The following is a 14,852-nucleotide window of genomic DNA, read 5'->3' as shown; positions in this document are numbered from 1 at the left end:
CATAATATTATGTTATTATGTTTATTTCTGGATTATTTAATGTATTTCTTTAATTGTTACATCAATTGTTGGATTGTGTGGATGTAGTGCACCAGTATGGGATGGTGGCACTCTAGGGATGGATTAACTTATCAATTAAGTCCTACCTATTTTATAAGGAAATGGATTAACTAAAATGTTAAGTCCTACTTGTATTCGTGTCAAGTCAACTGAACAAGTTGGATGATACATCGAGAATTATTTTATATTGGATAAGATATATATATTATACATATATATAAACATATGCCATGATATTAGCTTGAGCCTCAGGATTAGTAGATAGGGTGCGTATATTGCCAGGGATGTGTAGCTAGATATAGTGTAGTTGTGTGCCATGGTAGGTGTAGGTACTCATGCCCACTATATGTGCGTTTTGCGTGTTGCCTACTATTCAGATTGAGGCAACCCTATAGTCTAGTGAGGTTCCTTTAGTGTGTATATGTACTTATGGGCTATGTAGTTATTGCATGGGTTACTATAGATATATAGTTTCTCTAGTCTCTGTCTGAGTTGTCGTAGAAAGAACTTGTTCGTGGGCCTGACATAGAGCTTGTTCGTGCTGAGCAAAGACAGTCCACATCACTCTTCCGATTCTACGTAGGATTCTCTTTATGTTTTAGTTTCGGATTATATTTCTTTTCAGTTATTTCAGTTGGGATATCATTAGGGGTCCACTAGTTGGATTCCCGAGTTGTAATGATATCGGAGGTTTTGGATATTTCATTTGGAGGATTAATTATTTTAATTTAAGGATTAATTATTTAGTTTTCTTTTCTGCTATTTTATTTATTCTTAGTTATTTCTTTTGTAATCAAATGCTTGTTTATGTACTTAATTGTTTGGTACCCTCGGATCTGTGCTCAGACTTGATCACCCGTGGCTCTAAAATCGAGGGGTATCACAATGGTGCTCCTTGGAGGTGAGACCCCAGGCAAGGGTGGGCCTTTGGAAATTCAATCAAAGAGGTTGGGATTAATTTTCAAAACACATCCGCTTCAAGGTGAAGAGTGGGAGACATTTGTTTCTGGGTGGATCTGTGGTGTGCAGCAATAGGCCACTAGCAAGTGTTTTTCCAAGAATCTTTCGAATTTCTGTAGATAGGTAGGCGCTGGATGCTGACTGCTATCACCTTAACAACAGGAGATTGATTTGGGATGTGGAGGTTTCTGCAGGATTGCGAGATGGAGGACACTATTGAGTTTCTGGAGTTATTATATCCTCAGAGTATGATTAGGGAAGCATATGGATGACTGTTATTGGCTGGGCTCCAGCCATGGGAGGCTCAATGTGTGGTCCTTCTACAGCAAATTGTTGGATGCTTGGGGGACCTTTTTTCCATCGAAGGCAATTTGGGGCACTAAAGCCCCCCTAAAGGTGGCCTTTTTTGGTTGGACAGCAACCCTAGGAAGGATTTTGACGGTTCACAACCATAGGAAGAGACGCCAATGTAGGAAAAATGGGTGTGCGCAACGGAAGCAAAAAAAAAAAATTTTGTTTTCGTTTCCCCACTTGGTTTTGCGAATCATAAAAGAAAGAGAATAGAGAGAAGGGAAATACGATCTTGGGACGATTGCTAGATTGTCAATACAAGAACTCTATATGGAGAATTCTAAATCGAAAAAGGCCCACTGCATCACACGAACAAAACTACCATCAATCAATCCGACTAAAATCATTGCTCCAAGTTTTTCTATTATCAAACAAACCAAGTCAAAATAAATATCTAGCATAGATACCATCTTGAGAATACATGTTCCAATGTTGATAATTAAAAATTACCTAAAATACCTAGATATTAGACCCTAGGGTCCACTGAAGTAAATCAAAGCAACCACTAATAATGACAAGAGTCCATTACTCTCTCAGGATTAAGAGTAACTCGCCATAACACTAATAAGTGAAAATATACTATGACGGCTCGGCTATTGTAATTTTCACTCACCACTAATAACAGCAAGAGCCCATTAGTCTCTCAAGATTAAGAGTTTCTTGCTATAACACTAATAAGTGAAAATTTACTATGACGGCTATTGTAATTTTTACCTAATCTCGATCTAGTTCAATGTGTCATGCTCATCAACATGTATGGTTTTGACTTACACTCAAATTAAGCAACTCCATCTCTAGAAACCAAAATGTCAAATTCCAATTTCTATCACTGAATGCGAACAATATTTCTGATCATGTAAGTCAATGGTTTATATCTTCTATGCATGAGACTTTCTCTATGCTTCTAAATCATCATTGCATATATAGTGGACCCTTAATTCATCTCATGAATTAAAAGTAACCAATACAACCATTCACCATATATTGATGTAAAGCACTAAATAAATCACATTCATTAAAATAAATGTCAATCACAATTTAAAATTTGCTATGAAGGCACATAATCCCAATCACCAAATCATTGTTAATTGGCACTATATATGTAAGAGGGATGAAGAGTCGATGTATCATCTTCTCTTGCATTGCACTATAGCTAGGGACAGGTGGGCTATGCTCACTTCTATCTTTGGTGTCTGTTGGGTCATTCCATAAAATTTGCTATGAAGGCTAATAATCCCAATCACCAAATCATTGTTAATTGGCACTATATGTGTAAGAGGGATGAAGAGTCGATGAATCATCTTCTCTTGCATTGCACTATAGCTAGGGTTAGGTGGGCTATGCTCACTTCTAGCTTGGAGGGCTTCCCCTTTGCCTGTGGTGGGTCTTGTGGAAGAGAGAGAAATAGGAAATCCATTGAAGGGGAGGAGATTGTTGTCGGGGGCGTATTTGTTATTACTTATATAATATTGGGGCTTATGTGTAATTGCTAAAACTTGTTATTATAAATAGAATGTGGTGAAAGGATGAAAGGATTCTTTCATTCTTTCTCTCTTTCCCCATCTCTCTCTCTTTTTCTCTCATCCTCTTTCTTCTCTTTTTGTTCTTCTTATACTTTACTCTTGATTGGATTATCTCTTAAAGTCAACATGGTATCAGAGCATGGTTTGTAAAGCTCGTGTGTAGTTGAAACCCTAGGGCAAGTTTAACCCTAGTGGGTGTGAAGGGTTTTGAAGAGATTTCAAGATGGGATTGTTTGCAAGGAAGTAGTTTTTGGACCTGTTTTTTATCTATTGCAATCTCGATTGGTGTCTTTTTTCGTGTTTGCGTTGTTCTGCAACGACGACTTTTTCTTCGTCATTCGCGATTCTGGTATGGTCTACTTTGTTGCTTTCTAAGGTTTGTGCGGCGACTGTGTGGTCGCTTTTTTATGCATCTTAGAAGACGGTAATTTTTCTAGTTGAAGTTTGTGTGTTAGAGAGGTGGTTCTCTTCGTATTTTGTTACTACTTTTGTTTCTGGGGATTGCATACCCATAAACTATTTGATAAAATGTCTAGCTCAAACGTGACTTTAAAAGAAGCTGGGTCTTCTCCTAGTCTGACTCCAGTATTAAGAGGTAGTAGTGATCACTATCCAGGCCTTTGAATTACAACTGTTAAGTTGGATGAGACGAACTATATGGAGTGGGCTCAATCTGCTCATATGCATATCACTGGTTGTATAATGATAGACTATACCGAAGGGACTGTCACGTATCCCTCTAAGAGTGATCCTGAATTCAAAGAGTGGAGTGCAAATAATGCACTAGTTATGACGTGGTTGTTGCAGTCAATGCAGCCACAGATCAGCAAAAGGAATCTATTTGTGAAAACAGCTAAAGAGCTATGGACGGCTGTGGAAGAGTCGTATTCCTCGGTTGGTAATTTTGTAAAACTGTATGAACTCCAACAACAGATTTCAAGATTCAAGTAGGAAGACCAAACTCTTGCTACATATTACCACACTTTATGTAATAAATGGGAAGAATTAGATCACTACCAAGACTACATACCTGTGTGTATAGCTGATGTCAAAGTATTTCGTGCTATGGTAGAAAAGAATCGAATCTATAAGCTCTTGGGTGGTCTGCATTCGAGATACGAGCATGCCAGGGTACAAGTGTTAGGTCATTTACCTCTTCCTGTTTTGAAGCATGTGCTTCCCCAATTTGCTTCTGTTGAATCTTTTGAGTTAAGTTGTGAAACATGTGTTCTTGCCAAACAATGTCGTGTTTCTTATCTTACTAGTATTAATAAAAGTACAGCTCATTTGCAGCTTGTTCATTCTTATGTGTGGGGTCCTCAATCTACTACTTCGTTACTTGGTTTTCATAACTTTGTTGTGTTTGTTGATGACTTTAGTTGATAAACTTGGCTTTATCTTGTGAAAACCAAAGATGAAATTCATTCCATTTTTTAAACTTTTCATCAGATGATATGTACTTAGTTTAGTTGTCCCCTCAAAATCCTTCAATCTGATAATGGAGGAGTGCTTATGTATGGTGGTCTTGCCTCATTTTTTGCTGATAACAGGATTGTCCATCAAACCTCTGGTGTCGATACACCACAACAGAATGGTGTAGCTGAAAGAAAACACCACGATATTACGGAGGTGACCCGTTCTCTTCTAATTGGGATGGGAGTACCTAAAAATTATTGGGCTTATGTAACCTTAACAGCTATATACCTTATCAATCGCATGCCTTCTAAGGTTCTTGGTTATCAATCCCACTTCTTTGTCTTACACCATCACACTGTCTTATTTACTGTCCCTCCGAAAGTGTTTGGTTGTGTTTGTTATGTTCACATTCATCATCGTAAGGACAAAATGCGCCCAAAAGGCCAAACATGGATGGACCCAAAGGAAAAACATGGATGTCACACCATCACACCTTATAAGGCATGCAATTGATAAAGGCACCACCTTCTTGTCTCCATGGATGTTACATTCTTTGAGTATGTTCCTTTTTTTTCACTACTCGGGATTCTCTCAAGGGGGAGACTACTATACAGGTAAAGAATCTGCCATCCATTCAGAAAGAATGCCCCTTCCTTTGTACGTTCCCATTAAGGGGGAGCTTTTTACTGAGGTGCCTATGTCTAGTCCTCTAAACACTAATGATTTGCAGCAAGGAAAACAGTCAATTGTCTACACAAGGAGGGCAAAACAAGTCATTGACTCACATCAGGACCAAGAAGTCTCCTTCGATCCAAGTAATTCCTCAGTTGACATTGATACTCCTGATTCTTTTCCCAATAGTATTCCTGTTGATCTTGATATCCCTATTGCCTATCGTTAGGGTGTTCGTAGTTGTACAAAACATCCCATATCTCAATTTGTATCCTATGGTGCCTTATCTCCAACATATCGTGCTTTCACTTCGTGTATCTCCTCTGTATTTGTTCCTTTTAGTGTTTCAAATGCTTTCAGTCAAACGCCATCAAAGGAAGCCATTCTTGAAGAGGTGAAAGCCCTTGAGAAGAATGGTACTTGGAATATTGTTCCATTACCTAGGGATAAGAAACTAGTAGGCCGCAAATGAGTCTACACAATAAAGTATCGTGTAAACGGAACAATTGAGAGATATAAAGCCTGGTTAGTTGCAAAGGGCTTCACTCAGTCCTATGGGATTGATTATCTGGAAGCATTCTATCACGAAGTGATTCCTAAGACGCTTGGAGGATGGAAGACACGCATGCTGGTTGGCAAAGAGCAGAGTTTGACTGGGAATGATTCCAGGGAAGGGGCGTGCAGGAGGACAGGATGGTACCTCTTCAGAGTTCAGGCAGGTCAACTCGGTTGAGTGCGAGGAGCTTGTCGCTGGTCGTGGACTTGACTATGAAGAAGGGAGTTGGTCATCCCTGCACAAACTGGTCGAGAACTGGAGCCGTTCCCCTAACGAGGCCAAGGCAGGCCGAAACCAGTCAGCATGTATCCTTGGGAGAGCAGGTCGTGGTGGCTGACCAGGGCGCTTGCGCGAGCTGAAGCAATGCCTTGGTGTCGCACGTGCCGTGCCGCTACGCCAAATCTCTAGACCCATGACAAATGGTATCAAAGCAGGACATGGGGTAAAGCATGGTGGGGTGCCCCCTTATCGGTCCGGGAGGGGTCAACGAATAAAGACGGTGCACTAAAGCTGCATCGATGAGGAGGAATCAATGCAGTTGGGGGGGGGGGGGGGGGGGGGAGAGCCTCCATCTCCCTAGGAAGAGGCGTCCGTTGAAGTTGCGCACCGGAGGGCCGGAGGTCCGCGGGCACCAAAGTTCGTGCTTAGTCCTTGGGTGATGCAAACCATGGTGAAGGGCGAGCATGAAGTCGGCAGGAGGCCCTTGCTTGCTCGGGATGTCGCGAAGGCGGCATGACGGAGAAGAGTCACGTCCTTAAGGAGTGGACGTCCCTTTGGTCCGAGGCCTATCATTGGGCGAGTGCAGTGTAGGGAGTTGCGCAAGGAAGCGATGGTGGGAAGGCGAGCATACCGCTTGGAGCCAGACTTTGGAAGGGAGTGGACGCAGTAGTGAAGCGCCGCACTGCGACGAGGGCGTGGCAGGATTTGGGTGGGGGAGAATGTCACAAAGTGATTCCTAAGACGCTTGAAGGATGGAAGACACGCATGCTGGTTGGCAAAGAGTAGAGTTTGACTGGGAATGGTTCCAGGGAAGGGGCGTGCAGGAGCACAGGATGGTACCTCTTCAGAGTTCAGGTAGGTCGACTCGGTTGAGTGCGAGGAGCTTGTCGCTGGTCGTGGACTTAACTATAAAGAAAGGAGTTGGCCATCCCTGCACAAACTGGTTGGGAGCTGGAGCCATTCCCCTGACGAGGCCAAGGCAGGCCGAAACCAGTCAGCATATATCCTTGAGAGGGCAGGTCGTGGTGGCTGACCAAGGCGCTTGCGCGAGCTGAAGCAACGCCTTGGTGCCGCACAGGCCGTGCCGCTGCGCCAAATCTCTAGGCCCGTGACAATTCGCTCCAGTTGCCAAGATAAACTCTATACGTGTTCTTTCGTTGGCAACTAATTTGAATTGGCCTTTATATCAACTGGATGTAAAGAACGCTTTCATTCATGGTGAGTTGGAGGAAGAGGTGTATATGACTATGCCACCAGCGTTTAAGCTTGCCAATGGTCAGAATTTAGTGTGCAAGCTAAATAAAGCCTTGTATGGGTTAAAGCAGCCGCCACGGGCTTGGTTTGAGAGGTTCAACACTGATGTGAAAAGAGTAGGGTACACACAGAGTCAGGCAGATCATACTCTTTTCATCAAGAAGCACCAAGGCTGCACCACTGCCCTTATTGTATATGTTGATGATATTGTTATCACTGGAAATGATTCATAAGAGATTCGTCGAATGAAGTCATTCTTGGGGACAGAGTTCAAGGTTAAAGACCCCGGATCATTGAGATTCTTTCTTGGCATCGAGGTGTGTAGATCGAAGAAAGGGGAGTTCATTTCTCAATGGAAGTATGTGTTAAATTTGTTCGCTGAAATAGGCTGGCTTGGAGCCAGACCTATTTGTATTCCCATTGAGCAAAACCATAGGCATAATGATATAGATGGAGACCCATTAAAGGATGTGGGAAGATTTCAGCGATTGGTTGGGAGACTGATTTACCTATCTCTCACGCGCCCAGATATTGCCTACGCTGTTAGTGTGATTAGTCAATTTATGCATACTCCACATACACCTCACCTTGAGGCAGCACATCGTGTTCTTCACTACCTCAAGGGTTCACCTGGTGAGGGGATATTGTTTGGCCGTCATGGCCACTTGTGCGTTGAAGCCTATACTGATGTTGATTGGGTAGGGTCTATCACAGATCGATGACCTACATCAAGATATTGCACATTTGTTGGAGGTAATCTTGTTTCATGGCGAAGCAAGAAACAGTTTATAGTGGCTAGATCTAGTGTAGAGGCTGAGTTAAGATCCATGGCATATAGAGTTTGTGAATTGTTATGGCTACGAACGATGTTGGGAAAGTTGGGTTATCCTGTTCGAGATTTAATGAAGTTGTATTGTGACAACAAAGCTGCTATTAGCATTGCCCACTATCCAGTTCAACATGACAAGTCAAAGCACATTGAAGTCGATCGACACTTTATCATGGAAAAGCTTCGTCTTGCTTGCAAATATGTTAGTCAAGCAGGGCATGATAGATATCTTTGCACCAGCTTGAGCCTTGAGTGTTGTCAGGGGCTTATTTGTTATTACTTATATAATGTTGGGGCTTACGTGTAATTGCTGAAACTTGTTATTATAAATAGAATGTGGTGGAAGGATGAAAGGATTCTTTCATTCTTTCTCTCTTTCCCCATATCTCTCTTTTTTACTCTCATCCACTTTCTTCTTTTTTTTCTTCTTATTCTTATACTTTACACTTGATTTGATTATCTCTTGAAGTCAACAGAGACTCCTGTTGGGGTGTTAAAATTATGTGTGCTAAGTTCTTTATTCTTTTGGGTCATGGGAGGAATTGCAAGTCCATGAAGATTCTTTTGTCTCTTGTGGATACCATGAGGATATATAGGTTTTTGCCTTGTATAGTTGTATTAGGGATGCAGTCCCTTTTTTTGAGTGCTTTTCAATGAGATCTTACTTATCAAAAATATATATATATATAGAAACTTTTTCATTAACATTATATCTATATGGGGTGATGTATGAAATTTATGACAAAGGTGCAGTGTTGGAGTAGTTATATTGCTTCAACCAATTTGACAAACAATTTTATATTTTTTTGACAAATAATTAGACAAACAAAATTTGATACTTCCTTTTCCTCCATATCAGGCATTTCTGAGATTAAAAAAGTCAAGTAGACCATCATATGGCAGATTGGCGATATTTGACCCGAGCTGGACTTGAACCAGCATATACATATTGCTAATGAATTTACAATTTAGCCCATTAATTGTTCAGGCGTCGTCAAACCAGCAGATCCATTAGCAACCAATTCGGACATTTTAACAGAATGTAATCAGATCCATTTGAAAACTCCTTTGGCTCTTCTTTCCCTTTTCTAAATTCTGCTTTCAGATTTTTTTTTTTTTTTTTTTTTTTAAAATAAAAATTATATAAAAGGAGTTCCATATGCCCATTTTTCGCATTTTCCATTAGAGCTACAAACCAAAACAAAGAGAAACAAAAACTTAAGGCATATGCTATTAAATTTGTTCTAAATAAAAGCATCACTATGTGGGCATAACAAATATATAGGCATCAGTATTGTTGACAACCATCTACTCTAAAAGCTTAAATTGTTAGAGAGTGTGTTACTTTAATATTTAAATCCTCTAACACGCCCCCCTCATGTGTGACCTTTTGATCCAACACGTTTCAATTTTAATTATCAGGGTGAAGGTGAGGTTTGAACTCAGGATCATACCATGTTAACAATCATCTACTCTAAAAACTTAAGCTGTTAGAGAGGGTGTAACTTTAATATTTAAATCCTTCAACAATTATCATATACAAAAAACCACAAAAGACTAGGAAAAAAAATCTTACTAGTTTCCCAATAGCTCCATAGCTGGGAGAAAGCAATCGAGCCACCAAGTTATTCTTTAGCTCCTTGTTTGGAACAGAGCCAAGTATTGGAGCAATTGCACCAACAACTTCTTCTTCTACTTCCAAAGGTAAATGCCTATTCTCCAATCCCTAACAAACCAAATATTTTTTAAAAAAAGAATAGGAAAACCAGAAAATGGAATAAGAACAAGGGGAAAATTACAATGCCTAAATGCATAAACAGCGTAATGACAAGGACAAGTTCTCACGCAGTGATGGAGTAGAAACTAATGTCGATATAAGCAACATCAATTCAAATAATAGCCTCAGAAATGATGCAAAGAACTTGAGAGAAGAAATCAGAAAACTTTTGCCCAAGGTTTTAAAACGCGGTCACAGAGTCGCAGTCTAGGGCTGTAACAGGAGTTGCGTAATGGGTATCAGCTGTCACGGTTAAGAAATTTTTCCAACATGAAGAAATCTGATCGAAGCGAGCTGACATACAAGTTTTACTTCCAGAATTCAACAAAAGTATATTTTTAATAATTTTAAATGAAATTTATGTAACATTCAAAAGTGATATCATAGAAGTAATGGGCTACAAATTAAATTTTTTAGGCACTGTCAACAGTATCAGTGTAGTAATTTTTAGTTTAAATTTATGGCCACAAATGCATATTGAAACAAAAAATAAATAAATAACCATGTGATATTCACAAAACACATACAATAATAACTTACAAATTGAAAATTAATATACCTGTAGTTGGCACATGGAAATCATATACATTAAAGATTATAAACTCACTCTTATTTGCTTGTTCCTATTTTATATAATTTCTCAATATTTCTCAATTAATTTTGTAATTTTCTGATTTTTTAAGTCACTCGTTTATTAACTTTTTTGTGCAAAACAAATGTATATTATTATTTACATAACATGAAATATGTTTTAAACTTTATATCATACACTGATACACATTTATTAGTAGTTTACATTTTTGTTTTTTAAAAATACCAATTAATCTCGACTTTGGAATGCTTAGAACATAAATCTATCAAGAAAACTCGAGTTTTCGTGTCTTGATTTGTTAAACAATTGTTTAGCAGGGTGGAGGCTTAGAGAAATGAGAGGATGAAGCTAAAAATAGGATTTTTAGACCCAGTCAAAAATCATGGTCGACCGAACCAAGTCAGGCCTCTTAGAGAGTTGTATTTTAATTTTTGTGTACTTCTCTATATTTGTTAGGGGTAACTTTGTCTTTTTCTTTCTTTTTAGTCTGCCTTTAGGGCATTTTTATTCTTGTATAGTATTATTATTCATTGAATAATACACAACTACTGGTCTTCTCTTTTCTTCTTTACCAAAGCAGGGCTGAAATTTCTTCATTGAAAACTATCATGGTATCAAAGCAGGGCTGAAATTTGTATCAATCGCAAACTGCAACCGCTATCGCAATCAGGTCAAAATCAGATTTCTTTCTCTTTGCAACTTAATAGCTTCTCTTCTAGTTCAGTTTGCATCATCGATTGAAACTCTTCAGCCGCATCATCAGTACGCATCATCAATAGCAAACCCTAATCGCAGACAATTGCAACACACTGTCGTTCTCTTTCTGTTCGAAATGCACATCTACCTCAGCTTCTTTGCAAACCCTAATTCGACTTCTCTCACAATCGCATTACCTTTATTGCAAAGGTTCTTCTCTCTCCTCTGTTTTGACAAATATAGAGAGCAGTCTTGCAATTTCAAAGCATCGCAGCAACCTCTGTTCGTCTCGCTTTCAGTTTGCAGTTGGGTCTCGGTTACGATTTTATAGCATCGAGTCTCTCTGTTTGTCACTGCAGTTCATTTCTCTTCAAACTCAGAAACCCCAATTGATATCAATTTTGCATCACAACAATTGACTAGGATTCTGTTTGCATCTCTTACTATCTGAATCTGATTATACGACTTGGATTTTGCTTTTGATTTCATCAGTTGACAACATCAGCTCTCTGTTCACGTCAAATTTCTGCACTCTGTTCAATTTCCTTCTGTTCGATTTCGATTTCAGCATACTGTAATTGTTGTGACTTTGGGTGATGATACTACATATTATTCTTTTACCCTTTCTGTTAGATTTTGCATCGCAACAAACAATTGCATCATAGTTAGGGGTCCATTGCATCTCACGACCTCACTGATGTATTAATTGCAATTTTCGCACCTCTTGGTACAACTGTTGCCTTCAATTGCAAGTCCTAACTCTACTGTATTGGATCATCATAGCTTCTCAGACCCACTGCAGCAGCAATCAAGTTGTACACTAGTTGATTTTTTTTTTTGGAAGGTAACTTGTTTCGGATTTTCCTCCTCAGTTTGGGTTTGTTCGACTGTTATGTCAAATTTTAGTCCTTTTGAAATATTTTTTAAAAAAAATGGCTACGGGTAAAAATATGTTGAGTTACACTACAAAAGTTGCACCATTGGGGAAGGAGACCTCTTTATCCGATAAACAGTAGAATAAAGCATTAAGTGAATTCTTTTAGTGGTAAAGCATGACATACCTCTCCTATCCAGATCAAAATTTCCAAAACTGAAGGTTCATACATTATTGCAGAAGCATCTTCACAAAACTTACGTAAAGCAGAAGCACAAGCATTTGAAGACAGAGGTTCAGAAATGCCAGCAGCAAGAAATAATCTGAAAATAGCAAAACAGTTGAATTGTCAGAAAAAAAAACAATGCAGAATGATGCTCAGAAAATATGAAGGTCTAGTCAACAAAATAATGAATGCTAAAACTGCATACAACTGATAGAAGGGATTGGTTTCTACAAGATGTTATACCAAATGAATAATACATTCTAACATATGAACAGCTGCTTAGGTGAACACCATATGTGGGTCCATGCAATACCAATGAGAAGACACAAGGAGAAATTTCTTACAGTAAAGGTCTAACATTAGGTTGGAAAGCGGATATCCACTTGGAATAGGAACCAACAACATCTGCAAGTGATCTGTATACCTAGAAAGAAAATAAACATTGGGAGGTAAGAGTAACAAAATCAGATCAGAGAATGACAGACCAGATCAAAACAGATCCTTCCAGACTTAAGTTGCTAACAACCCAATGTTCACCGTTTTTTAGTAAGTCAAAATACAATACAACATATGAGAGATAAATCAAAAGCCCCTAAAAAGGCATGTATGACATACAATGCATATGAAACCCTTGAGTTCATCAGAAGCCCTACTGGACAAAATTGTTACCAAGTGCATAATCATAGAGAGATCAAAGGCTTGGCCTTCCTGCAGTACCACCTCAGCAACCTGGAACATGAAACTCGAACAGTCTTGAAATTGTTAGGACCAAACAGAAATAATATACTTGAATCGTGAAGGTTTATGTCTTTGACAATTTAAAGTGAAGAAGAACATCAATGCAGAATGAAGTTCGGACACTAAATATGTAAATGTGTACTGCAATTGAAATGGCTCAGATTATAAACTTTGCAATAAAAAATGGATACCTCTACAAACATGATAGAAGAAGGAACTGAATGTACGCCTATGAAAGAGATATGTGCCAGAGAAACTTCCACGAAGTATAGATAAAATTAACAAAGGCAAAGACTACATTTATAAAGGAGACGACTAATGGCATTGAAATGCATAAAAAGGTAAAATTCAACTAGTTAAATGCACTCACCACATTAAGAGCGAACATTTTCATTTCCACCTCCTTCCAAGGAATTTGCAAGTTTGCAGACACCCAGCCACCAAAAAATATCTAAAATAAAAAATTCAATGGAAAATTTCACAATTAACATAGAAATCAATCAACCCTCTATACTGTAAGCATAAAAGAGGTTGGAATTGGCAAATGGATACAATGAACATTTCAAATAAATAAGTATTTTATGTCAATAGTTGATCAATAGATGGATAAATGAAACACAACTATAAATATTTGAGATGTGTTTTGATTTGGTTCCAAGTTGTTTCCGGCCTTAAAGTGAATGTGGGAAAAAGTGTTTTGGTACCGGTTGGGGAGGTCCCTGAGATTGAGACTTTTGCTGATATTCTTCGCTGTCGTACTGGTTCATTTCCCATTTCTTACTTAGGATTGCCTCTGGGAGCTCCTTCGAGGTGTGTGGGGATTTGGGATCCAGTGGTGGACAGATTTGAGAAAAGGTTGGCGGGTTGGAAGAAGCAGTATCTCTCCAAGGGCGGTAGGGTCACGCTGATTAAGAGCACCCTCTCTTGTATTCCAACGTATTTTCTCTCTCTTTTCCAGATTCCCTCTTCAGTTGCGGAAAGGATTGAGAGGTTGCAGCGTAATTTTCTGTGGAGGGGGTAGAGGTGAAGAGTTTAAGTTTCATTTGGTGAGATGGGACCAAGTTTGCAGGCCAATTCGCAATGGTGGGTTAGGTCTCCGTAAATTGGTGCCCTTTAATAAGGCCCTCCTTGGGAAATGGTTGTGGAGGTTTGGGGTGGAGAGACATCGGCTTTGGAGGAGGGTTGTGGCATGTCGTTTTGGGGAAATGAGAGGAGGGTGGAGTTCTTTGGAAGTTAGAGATCCTCGGGGGGTGGGGGTTTGGAAATTTATTCGGAAGGGTTGGGATGATTTTTCCAAGCACATTCGGTTTCGTCTCAGAGATGGGAGGAGGATTCGCTTCTGGGAGGATGTGTGGTGTGGAGATGTGCCTCTTGCCCTCGCCTTTCCTCAGCTTTACAGGATTGCTACAGATAAGCAAGCCATGGTGGTTAACTGTTATCATCTTGATAATGGAAGACTGGTTTGGGATGTTCGATTTAGGCGTTCCTTTCAGGATTGGGAGATCGAGGAGGTCATTCGTTTCTTGGAGTTGTTATATCGCCAGAGGATTGTGGAGGAGGATTCAGACTATTGGTCTTGGATTGCAAACTCTCAGGGGCGCTTTGAGGCGAGGTCTTTCTTCAAGTGCCTCTCATTTGTTCCTAGAGTTCGCTTCCCTTGGAAGTTTGTTTGGTGATCCAAGGCTCCTCTTAAAGTGGCTTTCTTTGTGTAGACTTCGGTCCTGGGTAGGATTTTAACCCAGGATAATCTGAGAAGGAGAAGCCAGGTGGTGGTCAACCGTTGCTCTATGTGTCTTAGTGATGAGGAGTCTGTGAATCACCTTCTTATTCATTGCCCTTTGGCTAGAGAGTGTTGGGTTTTGATGCTTGGCTTATTTGATGTTTCTTGGGTTATGCCTGGATCTATTAGAGGGTTGATTGAGGCGTGGAGAGGTTGCCCTGTGGGGGCTCTCAGTCAGGATGCGTGGAGGGCAACGCCGCTTTGTGTGTAGTGGTGTTTATGACTTGAAAGGAATAGGAGATTCTTTGAAGGAAAGGCTTTGTCGATTTCGGTGCTTAAATTCTCGATTATTTCTACCCTTTTTTGTTGGGTTTCAGGAAGAGATCGTA

General features: G+C 39.7%; 1 protein-coding gene across 12 annotated transcripts in view; it reads right to left on the bottom strand.

The window, feature by feature from the left end:
- LOC132315592 (transportin MOS14) overlaps nucleotides 1-14,852 on the bottom strand; it is an 80,238-nt gene that overhangs the window by 36,971 nt on the left and 28,415 nt on the right. For 11 of the 12 annotated variants that reach the window (XR_009483728.1, XR_009483731.1, XR_009483727.1 and 8 more), the window contains 5 exons: nucleotides 13,114-13,194; nucleotides 12,621-12,734; nucleotides 12,350-12,429; nucleotides 11,967-12,102; nucleotides 9,417-9,566 (listed from right to left, as the gene is read on the bottom strand). Coding sequence is in view for 7 of the 12 variants with exons in the window: in XM_059813915.1 (XP_059669898.1) it covers nucleotides 9,417-9,566; nucleotides 11,967-12,102; nucleotides 12,350-12,429; nucleotides 12,621-12,734; nucleotides 13,114-13,194 (561 nt within the window). In the remaining 5 variants the exon portion in view is untranslated. The remainder of the gene's footprint in view (nucleotides 1-9,416; nucleotides 9,567-11,966; nucleotides 12,103-12,349; nucleotides 12,430-12,620; nucleotides 12,735-13,113; nucleotides 13,195-14,852) is intronic. The other variant, XM_059813914.1, reaches the window with a different exon arrangement.

This window comes from Cornus florida, unplaced genomic scaffold (genome assembly GCF_030987335.1).
Source record: "Cornus florida cultivar Cherokee Brave unplaced genomic scaffold, ASM3098733v1 CherokeeBrave_3.0.0_Hap2_Chr07, whole genome shotgun sequence".
In the NCBI taxonomy this organism is placed as follows: Eukaryota; Viridiplantae; Streptophyta; class Magnoliopsida; order Cornales; family Cornaceae; genus Cornus; species Cornus florida.
The sequence above is the reverse complement of the archived record's forward strand: the minus strand, read 5'-3'. Positions and strand labels throughout refer to the sequence as shown.